General features: G+C 41.9%; 2 protein-coding genes across 4 annotated transcripts in view; both read left to right on the top strand.

The window, feature by feature from the left end:
- TBC1D14 (TBC1 domain family member 14) overlaps positions 1 to 16746 on the top strand; it is a 64512-nt gene extending 47766 nt beyond the window's left edge. For both annotated transcript variants that reach the window (XM_059845220.1, XM_059845221.1), the window contains 4 exons: positions 775 to 903; positions 3834 to 3943; positions 11947 to 12205; positions 13432 to 16746. In XM_059845220.1, the coding sequence (XP_059701203.1) occupies positions 775 to 903; positions 3834 to 3943; positions 11947 to 12205; positions 13432 to 13497 (564 nt within the window). In that variant the 3' untranslated portion in view covers positions 13498 to 16746. The remainder of the gene's footprint in view (positions 1 to 774; positions 904 to 3833; positions 3944 to 11946; positions 12206 to 13431) is intronic.
- Positions 16747 to 17730: 984 nt separating this feature from the next.
- TADA2B (transcriptional adaptor 2B) lies at positions 17731 to 23966 on the top strand. Of its 2 annotated transcripts, none has more exons than XM_059845222.1 (2): positions 17731 to 18022; positions 19333 to 23966. In XM_059845222.1, exons 1-2 carry the CDS (start codon positions 17753 to 17755, stop codon positions 20323 to 20325), a joined length of 1263 nt encoding a protein of 420 aa, XP_059701205.1. In that variant the 5' UTR covers positions 17731 to 17752; the 3' UTR covers positions 20326 to 23966. The 2 variants fall into 2 exon arrangements, with proteins under 2 accessions (XP_059701205.1, XP_059701206.1); XM_059845223.1 differs by having other exon boundaries at positions 17753 to 17797.
- The last annotated feature ends 93 nt before the right edge of the window (positions 23967 to 24059 follow it).

Consider the following 24059-nt stretch of genomic DNA (forward strand, 5'->3'; position numbering starts at 1 on the left):
ACAGTCTTAGACAAGGCAGGTGTAGAGAGGGAACGTTCCTACTTTGTAGGTAGCACATAATGCTTGGCAAGAGCTGCTGAACATGACTGCTGGGAAATGAGACAAAGGGCAGATCAGCTGCTGTGCCTCATGTGGCACAGCAACAACCTGTTGTGTTGGGAAGGAGCTTGTTCCTCAGGTTTGCAGGAATGACAGTCACACCTTGCTCCACATGACTCGCAATGGCAGCACTGCACCCTCTGGGTGAAAGAGGTTTGCCTGGATTCCACAGACTTTGTAGAGAAAGGGAACAGTTTCAATAAAACAGGAGTATAATCTTAGAATGGTTTTGCGTATCAAATGACTCAGTGCCGTTGTTTATAACTGCTGGTAATTTATTGAAAAACAAAAGTGCAGGCTTTGTCTCTAGGGTTCAAGTTCAGCTTTCCTCAAATAAGGATCTAGATGACCCATCCCTGGGAGAAAAGGGATTACTTCAAAACACCTTGTTTAAAAAAAAAAAATCTCTATTCTGTATATTTGACGGTGTTGTCAACCTAGCCTATCATAGGAGTTCAACTTGAAGCCTTTGAAAGAAGACAACACGGGAATTGTTAGCTTCCATGCACTGAACATGTGACATCAAGGGACATGTGGGTAAAAAGGTCCTACTTTTCTGAACATTTCTCAGGATGCAGCAGCTCAGTGAGTGTGTCAAATACTAGTGAGCACGAGGACAAAATGAGGCAATATAATAGAATTACTGCTAAAGAGTAACACTTTTCCTTTCTTCAGGTGCAGGGCATGTCATTCATAGCAGCTGTTTTGATCTTGAACTTGGATACTGCAGATGCCTTCATTGCTTTTTCTAACCTTTTAAATAAGCCCTGTCAGATGGCATTTTTCCGTGTGGACCATGGCCTTGTAAGTATGCAGAAAAACTTGTAACCAACATGCTGTGGATAATGTGTAGGAAAAGTTAAAAAAAAAAAAAAAATTAATTTGAGTGGCTTGGAAAAGAAGTCAGAGTTTATTTTAAATCAACACACTTAAAACACCCCAACACACATATGCAGAATGCCTCAAAAAAGTCAAACCAAAGATCACCCTATCAACCTTTTTGAAAAAGACATGTGAATGAAATTGTTGAGTAGCTATTTTATGTTGCTCAGAGAATAGTTATGAGAATATTACTGTGGGTGGTTTTGAACAATGCTGCAGTTGAAAGCTGAAAGCACCTTAATGAAAGTGTCTTGAAAGCACTTTTTATCACAGGCTAATGGGTTGCTAAAAACAGACTGTTGCAGAGAGGACCAGGTTTTCCATATCTTCTTGTAGGAGCTGCTGTGTTTGAGTCCCACAGGCTGCTTTTCAGAGAAAGAAACCTCTCACCTGCAAGTTTTCACTGGGAGTTGATTCTCTTATTTTCTCTAGAGTCTCTAAAATTCCATGTCACCAGGTACACTAGCAAAATAAGGCACATCTCCTCAGATGTGGTTTTAATTTGCTTTAAAGGTATTTTTGTGTAAAATATAAGGTATTCTGTATTTCTTTCTCGCCTCTTAGCACTATGAAAATAGGATCTGCCTCTTAAGAGTTCAAATGCAAGAGAATGAATGATGACAACAGTCACTGTTGTTGATTAAAAAGTAGACACTAGAAATCCTATCGGTATTCCTGCTGGAAAGGACTGACTGCCTGTTCAGTCCCTGAATTTTATCAGTTGTGAATACCATGGGAAAATGTGCCACAGGGCAGACAGCATTGCTAGGAGCAGTATCAGCTATCTTCATTATAGTACTTGGAAAAGGAGGACATGCTCAGGCATTCAGTGTGTAAATATGGTTTTTGTGAAGATGATTTTGGAATTGAATTGGATAGAATAAGATAAATATTTTTTTAGTTGAGCTAGTGGGGTTTGCAGTTCTTTCAGATAGTGCTGTGCAGTTCTGTTAGCCTGGCCAGATAGGGACTGTGAGATAACTGTGTGCTTACGGAGGGCAGAGATGGTGGTCCATGAAATATTAATGTCATGAAATCAAACCCATGATTTAACAACACAAAGAAAATGTCATCTAATATTTCAAAGTGGCTTGTGACACTTGAGTGAGACAGTTTTTGCTTTCTGTGGTGAACTTACTAATCTGCAGTCTACCCTCATCTTTTTGTGTCAGCTTAATAAGCAAATGCTGATTTCTTTGTATAGTGAATGAATAAAAAATAATACCAGTGTATGTTAGTTGTGTGAATAATAGTAATTTATACAGGTTTATCTTGACTTCTTTTGTTGGTTAATTTTATTAAACAATATATTTTTTTTTATTACCACTAAGGAAAAGTCTTGTTGAATGTTGATTTGATTAAAATACTACTTGTACTGCTGCCCACATTGCTATCAATAGAAATGACTGTAGCAGTTATGTGTAAGGTCCTGCCTCTGCAGTACTTTTGAAAGTGGGAACTTCAGTAGAATTGTCTTATAGTGGTGCCAGCAAATTATTTTGAAAGTAGGACTGTCTAATGCATTACCTGCTTCTTTCTTTATACTCACACATCTCATAGGTGCTTGGATTTTATGCATTTTAAAATCCACACTGGGGAGCTGTTTCAGTGGTACAGTTTTCTAAAGTGGGTTTCTGGATTTCTGGTGTCATGTTTGACCTGAAGCTGTTTTTCAGTAACTGACTGTTCAGAGATTTCAGTAACTTCAGTTATTTCTCTAGCATGCACCCATCTCTGATTGACTTAAACCTCATACTAACTACCAGGCTCAGGTGTTTATTTGTCACTGTTAATGAAAGTAGTCCACCATCTGTCACTTCATTCAGAGGAAATGGGAAATACTTTTGTAAGGACATTAAAAAAGCCTGGGAGATAAACTTTTCATTCAATAAAAGGATGTCACTCAGAAGTTTCCAAAAAGATCCCTTTTCCCTTTACTGTCATGATGTTTTGGGGAAAAGTATGCTGTTGCAAGTCATACTTTGAAGAAATCACAGCCTTTCTTTATTGCTTTTATTGGGATTTGTATTAGTGAATCAGTCAAGGGCTTTCCTTTACTTTCCTCTCTATAGTATTAGGGACAGTGATTAAATACTCTTGTTTTTGACTCTTGCTTGAATTGGAAGATATTTTTAACATGTTCTCTGTTAATAAATTTGACTAGATACTTGAATTCTAAAATAGCATTAAAGTCTCTGTGTTAAAAGCAAAGAAGTTCAGGGGTTATGATGTCAGAGAGTTAAAAACTGTTTCTCTTGCATAGATGTTTTGTCCCAGTCTTGGAATTTTTTGTGTGAAACTCTTATCTTCATTTTTGCAAAAGAAATGCCTATTATCTAAATGTAGAATGTATGATATTACATTGGTATTAGACTACTAGAATAGCTTTGGTATTAGATTGTGATTTATGACTGGAATATACTGGACTATTCACTGTTGCTGTGGAGTATTAACATTATTTTAGTTTTGTATTTCATTATGTTCCATTGGGTCTTGGATTTTATTCAGTATAATATTAAATTACTGCCACAAGCATAAAACACCATTCTGTTATAATTATTTTGAGAAATCAGCCAGAAACTTCCCTCCTGCTGGTATTTTTCTTTCCAAAGGAAGCTGGCCAAGACCCAAAGAAAATGTTACATTGTTTAGTATGAGAATTGTATATAGAGTGGATCTTAAACTCTTAGTGCTTGCAGATGCTGCCTTTTATGTAAATACTTAGCTCTTTATAGTATCATGTAATTAATTGATCCTATTTTTGAAGGGTGTTAATCCTACAACAGATAATACATTTAAGCTTATTAATAACACAGCTAACTGCTTGTTTTCTCCCTGTTATATTTTCCCAGATGTTGACTTACTTTGCTGCATTTGAGGTATTCTTTGAAGAAAATCTGCCAAAGTTATTTGCCCACTTCAAAAAAAATAACTTAACTCCAGACATCTATCTAATTGATTGGTAAGACATTGAAAGAGTAATTACTAATTTGTGTGACATACTGCTCCATGTCAGTGTTCATGACAGAAATGGGAACTCTCTTACCTGGTTTAATTTTGTTCTAAGATAGAAGTTTTATTTTTTGTTCAGTACTTGAGTTGTCAAGCCAAATCGTTGTCACATACTTCTGTGATGTTTAACATTTGCCTAACCTTTATTACTGTACTTGTGTTAAGTTGGAAGCTTGTTTTGAAATAATGCTGACCTTCTGAGAAAATTTGTCTGTTGCATGTGCAGGTGTGTACCAGGGTTGTCTATTCAGAAAATATTTCCAGTCTTGCATTTGAAGTATGTACTTTGTCCTGCACAGATCGGGAAAAGTGTAATTAAAACATTTGTTCATACAACATAAAACTCAAAGCTACAGAAAAGCTATTCCACTTAGCAGATGGGCAATTAGAGTCTTTTTATTAGATGAAACTGTCTTTCCTTTAAGTTCTAGTATAATCAGAACATTTTCCTTAGAGAGGAAAAAAGACAAAGATCTTATTTGCACTTCTGCCAAATTTTAGTGAGGTATTATGCACTCCAAATTGAGCGCTTGCATTTATGTCTGTGGGACCTTGGTTTGGAGCAGTTAAAAAGTCTCTTTTCAGAAAGACTTCATTGTCAGTTTTGGGATGACGTGAAAGATTTTGGTTTGCCCTTACATTGTTGACAATTTCTTCTGTTCTCAGGTATATGACAAATACCTTAAGTAAGAGAATAAATTCCCAGTGGTAACATTGGGATTTTTTTCCTGAGATTAATAAGCTGTTCTGGAACAGCTTATTATTCTGGAAAATATTTGTAGTGTTAATGTGACTTTACCTGAGCATCTTTGGCAGTGCCCTGGTCTTTAAGACCGGTCTTTTTTTTCCCTGCAGATGCAGGAAAGCCCTTCTTGTTGTCCTTAATGTCCTTCGGTTGATTCAGCTCCCAGTGGACTTCTTGTGCTGCCTTTGCTTGATTTGCATGGTTTGTATGTGCCTGTTGCACATACGACAGGTGGTGTAACGCTCTGTGCAATAGGCATATACAAACCATGAGCTTTGTGATTTAGCTGTTACCCTGGGATTAAATTTTAATGCATCATGTGTAGGGGAAGTGTTGGGGATTTTAATGAACAGGCTCATTTCTCCCAACATTTAATGGGAGAAATACCATGGGAAAGAATTTGTGATTGAAGGCTGACAATATTAAACTGAAGTAGATTTGTGCACAGAGAATAGAAAAAGTACTAGGATTAGGTAGAAGGGAAGAAAGAGAGCAGAGGCTGGTGTGTTTAGTGATAAGAGGAAAGGTGTTGAAATTGTGTGCCTCTGTGTTGTGAAAGCCTGTGTGTAGAGAAAGCAATTGAATAAAAGGGACATCAGAATAAGATGACTTTAAACATACTTGTGGGAGAGTAACTGGATAGACAACACTGAAATCACCAGGTTATTGTATTTTTAATGGACAACAATGTCAATAGCAGTCCAGAAATTATGTCAGCCTCTTACATGATGAAGATGGTCACCTTACCAGCAGGGACACAGACTAGCAGAGATATTTAATGCTGTCTTCACTTTGGTTTTTAATGATGGTGATGTGCTTTGGGAGTCCCAGAGCCCTGAGCTGGAAGACCATGGCTGTGAGGATGATAAACTTCCATTCGACTCTGAACTTGTGGGATTTGCTGCTCCAGCCTGATGGTCTGTGGGGCCTGATGGGATTCATCCAAGAGAGATATCATCATGAGATCTCTCTCAATGATTTTTGAACAGTCTTGGGAATCTGGAGAGGTTCTGTTTTTCTGGAAGCTGGCAAACATTGTCCTGATTTTGAGGAAGGGTGTCTCTGGAAGTGAAAGGCCTGTCAGAGTCACTACAATGACTGGTAAAATTATGGAGCCATAAGGTTGTCTGGGACATACTGAGACACCTAGAGGATAGCACAGCCAGCACAGGTTCACGAGGTGAAAGCCCTGCTTCACAAACTTAATTTCCTTTTATGACAAGGTTACCCACCTAGTCAGTTAGATGTGATAGTTTTAGACTTCACTAAAGATTTTGATACCATCTCACGGTAACCTCTCCAGATTCTGCAGCTGGGATGGAGCAATCCTGGATGTACAGACAGACTGGGACATGAGATGTTGGAAAGCAGCACCATAGAAAGGGACCTGGGGGTCCTGGTCAGGGACAAGTTGAATGTGAGCCAGCAGTGCCCTGGCAGCCAGGAGGGCCAGCCCTGTCCTGGGGGGCATCAGGCACAGCATTGTCAGCCAGGCAAGGGAGGGGATTGTCCTGCTCTGCTCTGCACTGGGGCAGCCTCACCTCAGGTCCTGAGGGCAGTTTGGGGCACCACAATATAAGAAACATGGATAACTATTAGAGGGTGTCCAGAGGAGGGCAGTGAGGATGGTGAATGGCCTTAAGAGGAAGCTCTGTGAGGAGTAGCTGAGGTCACTTGGTCTGGTCAGCCTGGAGGAGACTGAGGGGACACCTCACTGCAGTTACAGCTTCCCTGTGAGGAGAACAGGTGGGGCAGGCACTGATCTCTTCTCTGTGGCAACAGTGCATGAAGCTGTGAAATTCAAACTAAATATTAGGAAAAGATTCTTCTTCCCAGAGGGTGACTGGGCACTGGCACAGGCTCTCCGGGAAGGTGGTCAGAGCACCAAGCCTGGCAGAGTTCAAGAAGCTTTCAGACAGTGCTCTCAGGCACATGATGTGATCCTCGAGGTGGCTCCTGTGCAGGTCCAGGAACTGGACTCCATAATCTTTGTGGGTCCTTTCCAGCTCAGGGTATTCTGTGATAACTATGGATTAGTAATTAGATATGATGCTGTCATAAATAAGGTGATTGCTATGTAGGAGGAACTAAAATTGAGCATCCTCATGGTACAGGCATGTTAATATCATGCTGTTGTTTAACTTCACACTGTAAAGAAGAAATCCTGAGAAACAGTACCAGAAATTAGAAAAAAATAATACTGTTTTGACAGAAAATTGAAGGTTTACATTCCCTTCAGCAATTTTGCTTTGATAGAATACTCTTTATTTATATTTATATTTCTTGAGTAAACATTTATATGATTAGTTGTTTTCTCTTAGTACATATATAAGGAAAAAACCAAACACAAAACCAAAACAAACCTAAAAGAAAAATGACTGACTTGTTAGTGAAGAACTGAAGTGATAGCTGTGTTGAAGTTTTATTGAAGTCTTGAGGCATATCAGGTCCCCTTTTGTTACCTCTGGGGGTGTTGACAAGAGCACTTGAAAGAGAAGTCAGTGAGGAGTGACTGTGGATGATGCTTCTCAAGGTCTTTGCATCTGTGAACTGACAATTAACATTTCTTGCTGACTACCTGCATCCATATTCAAGCTGTTTATTTTAATTCCAAGGACAATTTACTGTGTTCCTTCCCATCCCTGGAGAGTTACAGCACTGATCATGCACAGGAATGTAAGCTTTTCGAGACAGACCAGCCCAATACTGTATTAAACTCTTCCACACTTGTCTTGAGCTACACAGCTCTGTAACAAAATTAAGGACAGATACCGCTCTGTCCTTAATTTTGTTAGACTGTAAAGGTTGTACGTATGTAAAACTTACATATTTTACTTAAATATATGTGTAAAGGTATTCATATGTGTGTCTGCATACATATGTATACTTTCTACTTCACAATACTTTGATCCTGTAGGAAGCAGATTTAGATTTTTTTTTTTCTTTAAATTGCCACTAAGAGTGTGGCTGCAGTGTATTTAAAGTCAGGGAAGAATATGGTACAACATTGCTTTGAGTAGGCAGACCTTTTGCATGTAGGTAAAAATCTCTGAAACAGCCTTGCTCTAACATTACTTTTATTTAAATGAGCATTTGTTCTGAGCTCCAAAGGGATGCCTGCTGCTGTTAGAGTGGCTGGTGTGGTTACTGTGCAGGCATATATGCAGTAAATCTTTGCTGGTACCAGCTCTGGGAGGCTCCAGTAGCCAGTGCTGCACAGACCAGTTGCTGGGAAACCTTCCTGCTCCTTCCACAATTAGAATGGAGACAGCTAGTCTGCTTTGTGCTTCTCCCTGTCACCTGTGCTGCAGGGAACAGCGGTAAAATCGGTGTGCTTAAATCATTTTTGAATGGCTATGTTCCAAGAAAAAGAAATGCTGTAGGTAGACCCAGCTGTGCAGTTTTTCTTGGAGCTGGTAGAGGACTTAGGGAGGAGAGCCTCCTGCCAGTTTAGTTCCCCTGCTGCCTTCTGTAATGGGAAAACTCCAAGGACTGAATAGTTTAATTAAAGGTACTGTGACATGATTATTGGAGGATACCTGCCACAGCTAAGGCATCTCATTTAAAAAGGACCCATGTGCTCTAAGCCTAAACTCCAACTGATAAATCGTATTGAAAGAATTCAAGAACTATACAGGGTTTTACTTTTTTTGGTGAATATAAAGGAGATCAAGTGTGAAAAAGCCGGAAAGAACAATGTGGAGTCAGGTTCACAAAGAGCAAAGGAGAAATAGTGTGTCTGAATAGCCCAGTTTTGGCCTCTCACTCTGTTAGCTGATGTTCCGCAGGCTCTTGTGAGCAGAGTGGAATGTGGATTTGCCAAGGACACATGCTGTCTATTTATGGCCTGCTGCTGCTATACAAACACCTCTTTATCCCTACTCAGGAAAATAATTTTGGCAGTAATTATAGCTAAAGACTGTGTTTGTACTGATGGATTGATCAGTGGTTCTTTAGTATCACATGGAGTGTGATTGTGCTCCGAGAACATGAAGTTTCTATTCACACCATGTGCTTTTTAGGATAAAGGTGCAAGCCACTTTGTGTGGCCATTTTTACTGGGCACTTCCAGTAAAGTATATGTAAGTTTGTTTCTGTTACTTTGAGAAAAGCATAGTCTGTGCCCCACAGAAACAGGGCCAGGGAGGAGCAGGAGCATCTGGTGCTTCTTCTCTTCCTGTTCCACCCAGAGAAAGGCCAGGAGCCTGCATTGCTCTGACACTGGACATCTCTGTGTGAGTTAGCTGTGTTGTCTGCACCTGTGACTTAGAGCGGGCTGCAAGAGAGCTGCAGACAGAAGTCACCTTGCAGTACAGTGACAGCAGGTCATGTGCAAGGAGTGTGCCAGTACTGCTGAAAGATGCTGCTGGAACTGCCTCAGTCTGGCAGCTGCTTTATTGCTACAATAAATTCCAGCAGAGTTTCAGACCAGTAGCTCAGATGTCTAATAAAAAATGTCTTTCAGTAGGAAATGTTTGAAGGGATGAAATGCTGTATCTGTTCTAGGAATCTAAACAGTGATTCCTACTGGCCTTTCTCTGCTTATTCTAAGGGGCCTAGTCTCTGCTGTTGCATCTTAATGCATCAGTTCCATGCAAATATTAATGAAAGTTAATTGTCTTGTTAAGTTCCTGCAAATAGCACTTCCTTCCAAATTATGAAGAGCTCATTGGCAAATACCTGACTTGATGTGACAGCTTTTTTGATGTGAGTAAATCCTTTCATACAAAAGAAGTGTTCTCATAAATAGTTCTGTCTTTTGACAGTTAATTTTCTGCATAGTTGGAGATGTAATACAAATGGGTTATTCAGGTTAGGTCTGAATCATTACAGAATAATGGCTTTTGTGAATAACAACAGGTCTATAAAGTTGGCATTGTTACTTATCTTTAACCAGGACTTGTTTCTGGCTGTAGTAGTGTTTCCCTGCTACTTGGTGACCAGGAAAGGACTCAGTTGAATTGCTTCCTATTACACTGTTCCTTTTAAATTGAATGCCTGTTGCTGTTTCCTGTGTGTGTACAGACAAAAGTCTGTATTCTGCCATGTAGGTATTCTGTGGCAGTACAGTTTCGTGTGGTCTGTGACTGCTCAGAAAGATTGAAAGAGTGTACAAAGTAAATGAAGTCTGCAGTGCAGGATCAGCCAGTAACCCAAAGAAAGAGCTTGTATTGTGCTCTTCTTACACCTTCATGTACGTGTGATGAACAAGTGTGTGTTTTTAATCTCAGACCTATACTTCTTGTTTATTTTATAATTCTAACTTAGCTTTTTGGAGAGCAGGATTTAAAATGTTTCCACTTGTTATAAGAAGATTGCATTGAGATGTAAAAATAGAAAAAACAGTAAAATCCTAAGGATCTTAAACCTGCAATTCACTTGTCATCCGAATTTGTGCAAATGTTAGTTTCATCAGGGTGTTAATCAAATGAATATCTTTTCTCTTTTTTTCGAAAGTGTGGTGATTCACACAGAAGCTATATATTTAACAGCACATAATTTAAATAAGTTTTTATGTAGCAAAAAGCAGATAATGCAGAAAACCTTTGATTATTAGACTTTGCTGTGAAAATACATTACTTCATATTCTATACCCATATATATATGTGTGTGTGTATGTATCTGTTCCATTTTATCTTTTTGATGTGAATCCAAATTTCCCAAATAAAAAATTAGAGGGGATAGAGGGTAGTTTTAAACACATAAAAACTACTGTTCAATTCAGCAAACGTGAAAAGGAGTTTTTTGTTAAAAGCTGTAGAAAGGTTTGATTGAAATTTGAGCCTTTGCTGACCTCTGCTGGGGAAAGAATTCTTTGCAGTTTTACAGCGATTTTTGTGCAGTGCACCTGCGGAAAAGTTATTTCTGAATTCTGAAGGATAAAACCACCGTAATCCTTTCCACTTGTATACTGTAAAATAATTCCAGGAATTGATTCTCATCACCTGTTGTTAGGTCATTGTTGGCAGCAATGCTCCTGCTCTGCTGTGCACCGAGATCACAGAATCACAGAATAATGAGATTGGAAGAGACCTCTAAGATCATCGAGTCCAACCTATGCCCTCTACTAGACTATAGCACCAAGTACCATGTCCAGTCTTTTTTTAAACACATCCAGAGATGGTGATTCTACCCCCCTGGGAAGAGCATTCCAGTACTTTATTATTCTTTTGGTGAAATTTTTTTCCTAATATCCAACCTGTACCTTCCTGGACATAGCTTGAGACTGTGTCCTCTGGTTCTGTCAGTTGCTGCCCGGTGGAAGACACCTCCCTTCAGGAAGTTGTAGAGAGCAGTAAGGTCACCTCTAAGCCTCCTCTTCTCCAGGCTAAACAACCCCAGAGGGTTTGTGTTCCAAGCTCCTGACCAGCCTTGTTGCCCTCCTCTGGACATGCTCAAGCATCTCAACATCCTTCCTAAACCAAGGGGCCCAGAACTGGACACAGTAATGAGATGTTGGATAAAGGAGAGAGGAGGGAACAACATTTTATATCTGGCTGCCAGGCTGTGAGCATCTTGGTGAAGGAAGAAATGTGCTCATGCTAGTTAATGAGAATAGAGTTTTAGCAACTGGGACGAGGCTGTTGCTTTTGCTGTTACCCTTTCTCTTTGGAATCACATCTGTACAGGGACACTGAGCCACCATCTTATCACCACTATCTACACCTCTCTGGACATGCTGCCTTGCCTTTTTCTCTCAACTCAAGGGAGTTCAGGCTGATCCTTCCTCCAAAACTCATGCTAATATTACTTTGCCTGTCAATCAAGCCTGAAACACAAGAGTTAATTTTACTCATCTCCTTTATCTGAACCACAAAATGCCCATTGCAGTTTGTCTTCAAGTTCAGCTTTTTGAGTTTTTGCAACTAAAACTGTATCAATCCTCAGCTCTGAAGTGATGATTAAATGGGCCTTTGATTATAGCTGTGGTCATCACATGCCCATTGTAAAACCATGTATATTGTTTCTTCCAGTATGATGCAAGAAAATCAAATTTAAAGATCATGCCTTAATGGTTGTACAGTTTTATATTGTTTCATGGATTGGTGTGCTACAACTAACAGACATACTTCTGAAATATAAAAATGAATATTCAGTTACAAATATTTGAGAATCCTCAAACTTACTGATTGATCATTGGTGTGTGTACTTCTGTGAGTATCCAAGACTTCTTGTCCAGTAACTGAAAATCTTGTTCTGTCTTTCAGGATATTCACATTGTACAGCAAATCTTTGCCACTAGACTTGGCTTGTCGTGTCTGGGATGTGTTCTGCCGTGATGGAGAAGAGTTCTTATTCCGTACAGCACTGGGAATACTAAAACTTTTTGAAGATATTTTGACCAAAATGGACTTCATTCATATAGCTCAGTTTTTAACAAAGCTACCAGAGGACTTGCCTTCGGAAGAATTCTTTGCATCTATTGCTGCCATTCAGATGCAAAGTAGAAACAAAAAATGGGCTCAGGTAAAGAGGATGTCAATCTTTGGTAACTGATGATTTTACTTTACCCATGAAAATGGGATTTGGCAACATCTGGAAGAATGCAGAGCTAGTGCTTGATTTTATGGGTAGGTAGGACTGTGTAGCTCACTCCATGCTTTTAGCATGCATTGAGGTGAGTGGATTAGTTTAGCTTAATCTCTTCTGGAAAGGGAGAACTCCGTAAACATTCAAAATTGAAATATTGAGTGAAATTTATGAAGTAAAAAATCAGACAACTTTGGAAATTTTTTTAATTACAAAGGCTGCTAGCAACATTACAACTTGATACTTAAAAGCAGATATCCCCTCTTTGGGAGATATTGTCAGGACTTGCTATCAATTTAATCTTCTTGAGGATCTCTACTCTGCCTAATTTTGGGCTCTACAGAAGTGATTGCATCTCTGACTTCTTTATTGTGATTTAGCATGTGATTTCAGAAATTGTTTCATCGCTGTAATTTCAACTAAATTTCAGTTTAAAGAAAAAAAGGTGTGTCATCTGAATTTGGAAATCATTAAGTGGCTGTGGCAGCCATTCATGTTGGAGAGTTGAAACACACCTTTTTTTTTTACTCCTTTGTTCAAAGCAGCAATACAGCCAGCCCACTTTGTGAGTCATTCCGTAACAGAGCTCTGCCTATTTCATCCAACTGCTTTTTTGCAGAGAAAATGAAAGGTGGTGCCCCAGCATAGGAGTTGGGGCAATTCAGCTGCAAGTGGGTGTTTCTAGTTCTCTCCTGGGGTAGCAGTGCCTGTAGATGCTTGGGATTGCCCGCTTTCTCTTAAAGATGAGCATTTCTAACATTCACAGCAGGAGTGGCTCCACAGGTTGTTCAGTTGTCTCACCTTCCTTGAACATGTCATGTGTGCATGAGGATTGCATTCCAAATAAATTGCCAGCCTACTGCTGCGTCCCTTGTGGGGAAGGGGTCCTACAAGGGTCCTATTCTGCCAAGTACCCCAAATAACAGGCTTCAAAAGTGTGTGTTGGGGGAGATGGAGTTTAAACCTTCGTTAAATCTGTTTCTGTCCACCATGTCTGAAGGACTTATGGGAGAGGTCTCTTGTCAGGAGAGAGGTTCTCTAAATTTAATTACGTTAAATAGTTAAAGTAGTGTTGCTCGGACATAATTGGAAACTCTTCAGAATGAATTATTATTTTTTTTAATCTAATGCTTTTCTTCTCTCTCATTTCCTGAAATGTCTAGATACTGGCTGCTCTGCAGAAAGATAACCGGGAAATGGAAAAAGGAAGTCCTTCACTGAAGCGTTAGCGTTGGTTTGCCTCCAGTGACTCCCAGGAAAAGAGCTAAAGTGGCAGAAGTATTGATTACTGTTTGACATGTATGAGCCTGCAAATCAAAGTGTTAGTTCAGAGTTACATTTAGTAGTAGAATAGCCTTAAGGGGAGAGAAGAAAATTGAGGAGGAGGAGTGAAAAAAAAAGAAGAAAGGAAATTAGGGGATACACCCCTTATAAATTAAACCTAGGCTTAGCCTTAAACTTTAGTGGTATGCGCATATGCTGTCGAGAGCATTACACATTCTGTATTTCTGATGAGGGCAGTAAAACAAAATAATAACAAGGGTTTGGGAGTTTTCTAAATTTTTTTCTTAGATGTTTTAAAAGACTGGACGTTCAGCAATGTTGGTTGCTTTGACAGCTATATTCCCGTTCCATTATAAGGCAGGATATATTTCCAATACCTGTAAAAGTAGCTGGATCTGGATTTTAGATAACTGGTGCTTGAATTCTAAATGATGTAAGGACCATTTCTTTAGAAATGCTTCTGATTTTATAGGATATGGGTCCCATTTACCAAAGAAATCATGTAGACATAGAACCACATTCCTTTCTTTAATAAGAAAAAGTTAAGTAGAAAGTAAGCTTGGAAGAGAAGTCAAACTAGCAGTGCAAAACTAATTATTCTTCAAGATGCCTTGGAAATTTATTTTCCAATCTGGATGCATATGGAGGAAATTCATCAGACTGGATTCTAAACTCACCAAGAGGGTTCTTGTATTAAGGTGGCATAATTTCTTAATTGTGCTTTCTTTCCTCTGTTGAAAGCCAAGGTCACATACCACTGAATGCTTGTTTCCATGTGTCCCTCTCCTGGGGCACTGCTGTTTCACGATGTTCTTGCCTACCATCCACTTACTGTGTGCCATGTGTCTAGTCATGGAGATAAAACTGGACTTAGCAGATAAACTGAGGAATGGTAAAAGCAATTTTGGTAGCTACTTTAAACCAAGCTTTGCTCACTGGCAGAACTAAGGAGGAAGGATGGTAGGGGAGCTGTTAGTTCTTGCCAGTGTTGCTGCTGAAAAGCAAAGGTTTTGAGGATTCTCCTGAAGCTGCTGCCGCAGTGGGAAAGTTATGTGGAGCAGATCCATAGAGTGACAAGTGAAAGAAGTTTATTGGGAAATGTGCCAGACACCATCAGGATAAGTACAAGCTGTCGTTTCTGAGCTTTTTATCTGATCTCTAATACATGGGAGCAAGTTACAGTGGCAGCAAACGGCTGTTACATAAACCCCTCATAGATTGTAGATCCTCTCTGCGTTCAGGTGAATGTTGAAGGGCAAATCATGAGTGCCTCTGTTTGACAAGAATGTTTATTGCATAGTGTGTAGTGTAAAACCTGTTTTATGCTAATGATGATCATGGGAAAGGTAACTGAAGCAATATTTGTGTTAACTGTGAACAGGCATTACTAAATCCTCCAGCTGTATGGCCAACAGTTTCCCAGTGCTCTTCAGCTGCTTTATGCTGATTATTTTGGCATTGTCTGAATAAAACCAAGAAGAATAGTTGCACACTGCTCAACTCAACGTACAGTGTAAAGGACTGTGGGACATAATCAAAGCACTGTCCTTTGGTACAGACATTATTTCTATGAGGGATAATTTGATTGTAATATTAAGAAGAGTGAGAACAAGATTCCCTGGTAAGTGAGGACTCATAATCACTTTGAAAGATGTGTAATGCAAATGCAGCCTGCAAGTCCGATACCTCATTGACCTCTTCTCCTGTCCACTTTGTGTAGCTGGTGTAATGGATGTGGTTTTTTGTTGGTCACCTTAATTCCACCACATCACCTCGGTCATCACTTACTGAAAATAGGCATTAAGATGTGATAGGAAACATGTTAATTCTCTCAGAATTTGTACAGAATTTGTCCTCCAGTGACTGGTACTTGTGTGCTCCATTGCTTTGAAGTGCAATAGAAAGCAGGAAGGTCAGTAAGTGTTTTTTAATAATCCTTTTTCTGTTAGTACAACAAATATGCCTTTCCATGAAGAATACGAGAGGCCTACCATCCGAAACATTTGCACTATGCTTTTAGGCGGTTTATGGAACACAGAGATCACTTTTTCCTCAATATACATGTTTAGGTGGTACTGTAACTGGCTTTGTGATTTAAGTCTTCATTGCAACTATATTTGTATTTTCTTTTAAAGCAAGTCTACAAGTGTGGCTCATTCGTTTGGTTAAAAAAGCATTTTTTTTTCGCTACTAGGTATCTTGGCAGCCATTGACAGCCTGTTCTTTTTCTCTTCTCAATAAGATGTTGAATGTAACACTGACAGTGGGCATAGTTGTGGGGAAAAGGCCTGCTGCAACACTTGTGCACTGTTTGTTACTTGCAAATGTAATTACTTTGTGATTTGATCTGTTCTTAGAAGTTGTATATATTTTCTAAATGATTTCTTTGTGTATATAAGGTATGTTCTTTAATGAAGAAACAGCAATGCAATAAGGAGCTTTGCACAGTTTATTTTCAAACAAAATATATGTGAAAAAAAATCACCTGCCTAACCATGCAATTATTTCAACTTCTCAATTACTTGATTTGAAGGTAATGCTTGAATTTTGATAAAAACAGAGCTGAGTAGTAATGGCATAGAATTTGTTGCCACTGAGCTTTTCAAGTTTCTTGTAGTATACCAAATCTCTTAATTAGCTAATACAGGAATCTTCTCTAGAGAAATTCAGGGAATTGCATTAAAAAAATGACAATTTTATTGTTCGGGTACTTGAAAGTATCTGTAACAAGATGCATGAGATTTTCTTTCATGGAGCAAATGTCCCCATCAAGCAAACTTCTTTTCTTCTTGGGTGTAAAGAAAAATGAATCTGCTGCAATACATGAAAAGTACCGCTGTATGTACAGCAGATCAGAGAAACCAGAAAACTCCAGCCAGCTTTGGGATTCTTTACAATCTGCACTTTATAGTAAAGCAGTTTTGCAACTACGATCTGCAGTCAATCAGTAATATTATTTAATTTAGTAAACAATTTCATTTGGGGAAAAAAGGTACCTTATAACAGCTTATTTTTGAATGTTTTGACACAAGAATGATACATAGAGAAGTGTTGGTACATCTCCTGTACATCATGTTTAACTTGGGTTATGTAGTTACCACGTTTGTTTTGTTTAGATATGTGTATCAAACTGGAACTTTTTTCAACTGTAAATATATGGTTTTGTTAAATAAAGTCATGTAAAGTTATCTTAATCAGCTGTTGTCAGTGTAATTTAGGTACTGAAAATTCCAGTACTAGTCTTTTTCTTCACAAGTGGCTTTAGCAATTTTCTGGCTTTTTATCTGAACTCCTCTACAAGTAGGGGTCAGCCCAGCATAGTGACATTTCTGCATTTCCAGCTGCTGACTCAGCAGCTCTGCAGTATTTTTCCTCAAAGTTCTGAAGTGGTATCTCAGTTCCAAGCACCCCACGTTTCTGCTGCAGTTTGTTTTGTTTCTCCACAGGCTTTCAGGTTGTTTGTCTGGCTGGCTTTGTTCTGGTCGGGATTTAGCTCTCCTCTGACACATTTCCATGCTGATCAGTTCAGCCTTTCTGCCTTGGCTTTCAGCTTCCATTAACTCCAGTTTTTCCATGAAGTGGCTGTTTATCCATGACATGTATATTCTTATGGACTGCGCTCGATACGTTCTTTTTGAGCTTCAGGATTTCATCCCAGATGGTTGAGCTCTTTTCTTCACGTGCTCGCAGTCCATGGAGCGCTGAGCAGTTCTCTCCGAGCAGTCACGGTGGTTCCGCAGTTTGGATTTCACATCTCAGCCTGATGTTTTCTGCGTGAGCCGACTTATTTCTTTAATCCTCACCTGCACGGGGAAGGGGTGCTTCCGTTTGGAATGTCACACAGACACAGACACTGACAATGACAATGACAAGGCTCCTCCCGCGAGGCCCGGCCCTGCCCCGCTTCCCCCGTTGCCGGGCACCCGCGAGGCCCCGCCCCCTGCTCGTGCGCGGCCCCGCCCCTTGGCGGGCGGCCCCTGCGCGGCTGCTCCGCTCGAGGCGGCTCCTCCCATTGGCCGCGGGAAGGGCAGACAGGTCCGGCTCGGCCAATCGGAGCCGTCTTCTCGCGCTGACACGCCCCGTGCCCGCCAGCCCCGGCCCCATTGGCAGGTGCTGGCCGTGGCCCCGCCCCCCGAGCGCGCTGCCATTGGCGGCGCGGGCGGCGGGGGCGCGGCCGCGCGCGCGCGCGGGCGGGGTAAGATGGCGGAACTGGGGAAGAAGTACTGCGTGTACTGCCTGGCCGAGGTGAGCCCGCTGCGCTTCCGCTGCACCGAGTGCGCCGACATCGAGCTCTGCCCCGAGTGCTTCTCGGCGGGCGCCGAGATCGGCCCGCACCGCCGATGGCACGGCTACCAGCTGGTGGACGGCGGCCGCTTCACCCTCTGGGGCGCCGAGGCCGAGGGCGGCTGGAGCAGCCGCGAGGAGCAGCTGCTGCTGGACGCCATCGAGCAGTTCGGCTTCGGCAACTGGGTAAGGGGCGAGGGGCGAGGGACAGGGGCGGGGGCGATCCTCCTGCTCGGGCCGGCGGCCCTGACAGCAGCCCCGGGGACGCGTCCTGAGCTGCGGAGCCCGGGCTGCCCCTCGCTCTCCGGGCGGGCTCCCCGCCGGTCCGAGGAGCGCACCCGCAGCTCGGAGCTGTCGCTGCTCGAAGTTCTGCGTTCGCCTCCCGCCAGCCCATCCGTGTCACAGACCTGGCACCTGCCTCTGAGCCGTGCTCGGCCTTTGCCTCAGTGTGTCCCAGCTGCGGGCCGGCTGCTCGCCTTCAGCGTCACTGCACAGCCAGACGTGGGTTTAAAAGCAGCAGTAAGAAAGCATCTCACAGTCACAGAGTGGGTCAGGTCGGAAAGGACTCCAGTGGGTCATCCCGGAGCACATTGCACAGAACTGCATCCAGACAGTTCTTGGAGTTCTTGGCTATTTCCAGTGAGGGAGACTCCACAGCCTCTCTGGGCAGTGTGTCCCAGTGCTCGGCCACCTGCACAGTGAAGAAGTTCTTCCTTATGTACATGTGGGACTTCCTGTGCATCAGTTTCTGCTTGTTACCTCTTGTCCTGTTGCTTGGCACCACAGAGCAGAGCCTGGTCCATCTGACACCTCCCTTCAGATACTGATGGACTTTGGTGATGTCCCCTTGCAGTTGTCCCTTCTAGAGGCTGAACGAGCCCAATTCCCTCAGCCTGTCCTTGTAAGGGAGATGCTCCAGTCCCCCAGTCATCCTCATTGCCCTCTGCTGGACCATTTGATTCATTTTTGATTGATTTGATGTTTTGTTACTTATGTTTTGCTTCATTAAATATAAAGACTGTTTCAAAAGCTTAAAGTGTATAATCATTGCAGCTTGCTTAGTTCTTAAATAACTAGAAAAGAATAAAAATGGTTACTCTTTCAGTAAATACTGTTTGTTTATTTCCATGTTGTTCCTCAGCAATATGATGTAAACAAGCAAAACCTAATCCCTACAGTGCTATTGGTGTTGGCTTGGGACTTGGAAAGCTTCCTGGTTATGGTGAGCTGGCTTTGTGGGAGTGCCATGGGTGCTCAGGAATCACCATGGGGTGCTGGTTTCGTGGCTTAGCTGCCTCCATGCACTGTAAACACTCATCCAGAGCTGAAATCACAGATCTGATAGAAATGGGGCTAGAGAAGTATTGCTAGAGAAGTTTAGGTACTAGGAGTTGGCTTTTGAGGAGCAAGGAGAAAGTCGTGCTCTTTCCTGAGTGCTCATTATGCTGGAGAAGTAATGGGAATTGTATTATTACCCCTCCTTTTTTTCCGTTTAGGAGGACATGGCTGCTCACGTGGGCGCATCCCGAACGCCTCAGGAGGTGATGGAACACTACGTGAGCATGTACATCCACGGCAACCTGGGCAAGGCCTGCATCCCTGACACCATTCCCAACAGGGTGACGGACCACACGTGTCCCAGCGGCGGCCCGCTGTCCCCCAGCCTGACGACGCCGCTGCCGCCGCTGGACATCTCGGTGGCCGAGCAGCAGCAGCTGGGCTACATGCCCCTGCGCGACGACTACGAGATCGAGTACGACCAGGACGCCGAGACGCTCATCAGCGGCCTCTCGGTCAACTACGACGACGACGACGTGGAGATCGAGCTGAAAAGGGCTCACGTGGACATGTACGTCAGGAAGCTCAAGGAGAGGCAGCGGCGGAAGAACATCGCACGAGATTATAATTTGGTACCGGCCTTCCTGGGGAAGGATAAAAAGGACAAAGAGAAAGCTCCCAAACGGAAGATCACAAAAGAAGAGAAGGAGTTGAGGCTGAAACTGAGGCCTTTGTACCAGTTTATGTCTTGCAAGGAGTTTGAAGACTTCTTCGAGAACATGCACAAGGAGAGGATACTTCGAGCGAAGATTCGGGAGCTGCAGCGGTACCGGCGAAACGGGATCACCAAAATGGAGGAGTCGGCAGAGTACGAGGCGGCCCGGCACAAAAGGGAAAAGAGGAAGGAGAACAAGAACATAGCTAGTTCAAAGAGAGGGAAGGAAGAGGGTAAAGAAGGTGAATTTGCTGCCATTGAAAACCTGCCTGGCTTTGAACTCTTGTCGGACAGGGAAAAGGTGCTCTGCAGCTCTCTGAACTTGAGTCCTGCACGTTATGTGACTGTAAAAACTATCATCATTAAAGACCATCTCCAAAAAAGACAAGGAATTCCTTCAAAGAGTCGCCTTCCCAGTTACTTAGATAAGGTACTGAAGAAAAGGATTTTAAACTTTCTGACAGAAAGTGGTTGGATATCCAGGGATGCTTCATGAAATTCAGCCTATCTGAAAAAACACACCAGAGGCCCATTGCAGCCTCATGGACTCCGTTATTTTTTCCTTCCCTCCCCAAAGATACAGAAACCATGTCGCTTAAAAACACAAAAGAGCAAATACATAAACCTCTACAGTCATCATGATCCATGGTGGTTTAAGTAGACTTTTGCTTTGGATCATGGAAAATACTTAATTGTGAAACTTCTGCATTGGATTTCATTGCTTTTGGTACATTCTTAGAACAGATTTTTTCATATGAACTTACTCAAGTCCGGTAGTCCCAGAGTAGTTGCTTTAGTCCGTACTATTGGATAAAGGAATATCAGTGTAATCCGTGCTTTTCTTTGAAGGTAGGAGATAGTTTCATTCACTGGAAACTTTCTTCACCCTTTCTTTGTTTTGTTTTTTTTTATTTTTTTGGCATAATGCTGGCAGCAAAGTGAAGCTTACAAAAGTCCTGTGCTCAGGAGGAGGTGAGCAGGGACTTTTGTGACCAGTGCTAAGCTTTTGGAACATTCTCCTTAGTAACTACAGCCGAGGCGTGGGGACACTTGGATGAGAGTTCCTGTCAGGAGTACAGCAGGGCTCAGCCATGGCAGGGAGTGGAAGGAAGGAAGGAAATGGGGTAGCTGAGATGCTTGCAGGGACTTGTGCTGTGGAGGGGGGTTCTTGAAGAGCTCCCAGCTGATCTGGGCATTGTTTTGACCTGAGTTTCCTGAAAAAGACCCCTCTGAAGAGTTGATGTTTCCTGCTTGCTACTGGAGTGTCAGGAATCCCCAGCAGCTGTGGTGCTCTGCTCCAGAGGAGGGGTCACCTACAGCAAGGTACCTGTGGGTATGTGGGAGAATAGGAAGTGAGTGTTTGGCAGAAGTTGGGAGCCTCAGGCAGTAAAATCACTGTTTTTCCTTACTAGGGGAGCTTGTGTCTCCTCCTTTGAGATCTTAACTGCTGAGCTCAGAGAGGCTGAGGAGCTGTAGCTGCCTCCTGAATTTCATTGGGAAGTCAGGGAAAGGGAGCAAGATTCTCAAGTGGGGTGTGATTGCTGAGATTGGTCTTTAAAAACAAAAATAACAACTGATGCAGATTTGGTCAAAATGCACAAAGTGTTCCTAAATTTGGAGAGCTTAATCCAGCCACTGTGGGGTTCTAATTGCACAAACATTGAAAGGTACCAGCCCAGGCACATTGAATCTGAGTTTACTGACAGGGAGAAGAGCAGTGCACCTTGGGAGGATCTCCTCCAGTTCTGACAGCTGCTGCCTAGAGTGCTGCTGGAGCCAGGCACCAGCTGGGATGTAACACAGTGGGAAACACAAATGCCCAACCCACAGTACTGTTCTAGTTAGATCTGTTGATTAGGGGAAAGATGTTGAAGGAGGATTACAAAAAAAATGTTGCCCGTTTCATCCTTCAATTCCCTGCTGGTATTTAACCAAATGAATAAAAAACAGTGGTTGGCACGTGGAAGATGGAACAGTTACTTGTGCCTCAGCCTCTCTGCTGGTCATGTCTGGAGCAGGAAGCTGTGACTGGAGGCAAGCTGGGCAGGTCTTCTGGAGTGCAGGTGTACCAAACTTGGGACCTGAGTGTCTTCTGTATGAGTGCAAGACCTGGAGGGTCCTGTCATCTTGCTTTGATGCTTTGGGCTGTAGTCAGTGAGGATACCACAAAATCTTAAAACAGTATTAATTCTGCAGTTTGGCAGAGGTATTCTGATCAGAACTGAGTTTCATTTAATACATCCAGCATTACCAAACTAGTGTTACCAGTGAGTTTAGAATAAAAGGGGTACAATTACAAAGCCAGCATTTCTAAGGAAAAAAAACCAAAACTAGTGCCTTTTTCTTTTGAGCTTATGTTGTGTCCCTTCAAAAAAGGTAAGGGCTATGTCCTCTGGGATGTAATACTTTGTTTGGCTTATCTGTAAGTGGTTTGTTGTGGCATACTCGAGACAAAACTGTCTCTTCTTGGCAGCAGTGGAGCTAACTGCAGTGTGCTGAGTAGCTTTAATAACCACTTCCATCCTATATGCATGTACAAGCAGCACACAAGTTCATAAGGTGTAAACCCTTGGTTATTTTCTCTGTCCTACTCCTGTGGGAAGGAAGCTCAGTCTTTCTTTTCAGCATTCTAGTTATGCAATTTGGTTCTTCTGTAACTTGTTATTTAACTGCCATAACATGCTGTTTTGAAGCCTCAATTCTGCATGTAGCTGGGAGTTTAAGAGAATTGTTTTGGTTTTGGTTCTTCTGGGGTTTTTTTCCTCAAATCTGTGATTTTCATATTTCTATACTGTTTTGGCACATCTAAGTTAAACTGAAGCAATAGCATAAAGCCCATCTGAACAATAACTTAGGAAAAAATCTAGGCACCAATGAGTCATTTAAATGTTGAAGTGAATTCTGCATTTACACTTTGTAGCTTCTTAATTCCTCAACCCCTCCAAAATGTTTCTTTGGTGCTAGATGTAACTTATTGAACATCAAAATGAATGTAAAATAAAAGTATTTTTAATGTATGCAATATGGATATCAATATTTATTTTGTACTTGCAAGCTAACTCAAGGTGGTAAATGTTTGCTTTAGCAAATATTAGTCCCTTGGAACGGGCTTCCCTAGAAGCAATGTCTCATTTTCAGCTATGCTTTTAATTTTACAGGTGACTTGCACTAGAGGATGCTGCTGTTCCATATTTCACATGGAACTGATTTAGTCTAAGCATTCCTTTGTTATGAGCTGCTGGTTTTCTGTTTGATTGCTTATAAATTGAGATGCAGTTAATGTTAATCCAGCAATTTACTACAGCTGTGCTGCTTCTCTTCTGTGGTGAAGGGGCTGAGATGGCAAAGAGCTCTTTCAACTTGTATTTTGTGTTGATCTGGAAGTGCTTCCTGTACTGTACAAATAATCCAGCCTTCATGTTGCTAATGACAAGGTGTTTTATATGCTTAATGCTCTTGACTTTTCTAATTAAAGTTATTACTAATGATAGTATCTGTCTTAACACCATTGATGTAAGCCTATGGAAAAGCAACACTCTCTAAGCTGTTGAAAATACTGATCTTGTGCTCTGGGTGGGGGCTGTGCTGTGTGTCCCATCCCAGTGCTGTGTTGGAGGGAGCCTCCGTGTGCACTGCCCAGTGCTGGGCTCGGATGCTGCAGTGTTCTGGCTCCAGCCCCTCCTGCCCCTGCTCGTGGCAGGCCCAGCAGGCAGTGAGAACAGTGTTTGTAGGCTTGCACTAGTCTGTGACCATGAACTGCCTTGGAAATCTCCCAAACTAAGCTCTGCCCTTATCCTCTCCTGCAGCCGCTGCATTCGATTCCTTTGCAACTGGAACAGGTTTCATGAACTTTCTGGTTTACTCTTCTCACAAAATGGTTTTGCCTGTGCCCCAGGCACTCCTAAGTGATGACACATTCAATACTGTGAAGCAAGATACCCCATGAGCATGTTCAGCTCATCAGCTTCTTTCTTCCTTAAAGGGAATGTTGCATTCATTTGAAGTTTACATTTGTAGCTGTGCCAGACACACAAACGCCTGTGCTGAAATCATACAAAGCCTAACTGATGTTGTGCACACAGCCTTTTACTAGATTTTTGCATTGTGAATTGGTAAATAAACTCATATTAAAGTTTCTTTCCATGATTGATTTAACAGTAATTTAGCTTGGACAATGAGGAAAATGGCTTAAGTCTTTGCAGTAACAATTGGAGCTGCATTGTAGCTAAA

The sequence above is a fragment of the Haemorhous mexicanus genome, chromosome 4, assembly GCF_027477595.1.
Source record: "Haemorhous mexicanus isolate bHaeMex1 chromosome 4, bHaeMex1.pri, whole genome shotgun sequence".
NCBI classification, from domain to species: Eukaryota; Metazoa; Chordata; class Aves; order Passeriformes; family Fringillidae; genus Haemorhous; species Haemorhous mexicanus.

What these genes read in the sequence shown, in the direction of transcription:
- TADA2B (XM_059845222.1), top strand. Translation starts at nt 17,753, where the DNA reads ATGGCGGAACTGGGGAAGAAGTACTGCGTGTACTGCCTGGCCGAGGTG. An exon ending in AGTTCGGCTTCGGCAACTGG is followed by an intron (nt 18,023 to 19,332) that starts GTAAGGGGCGAG and finishes TTTTCCGTTTAG; the next exon opens with GAGGACATGGCTGCTCACGT.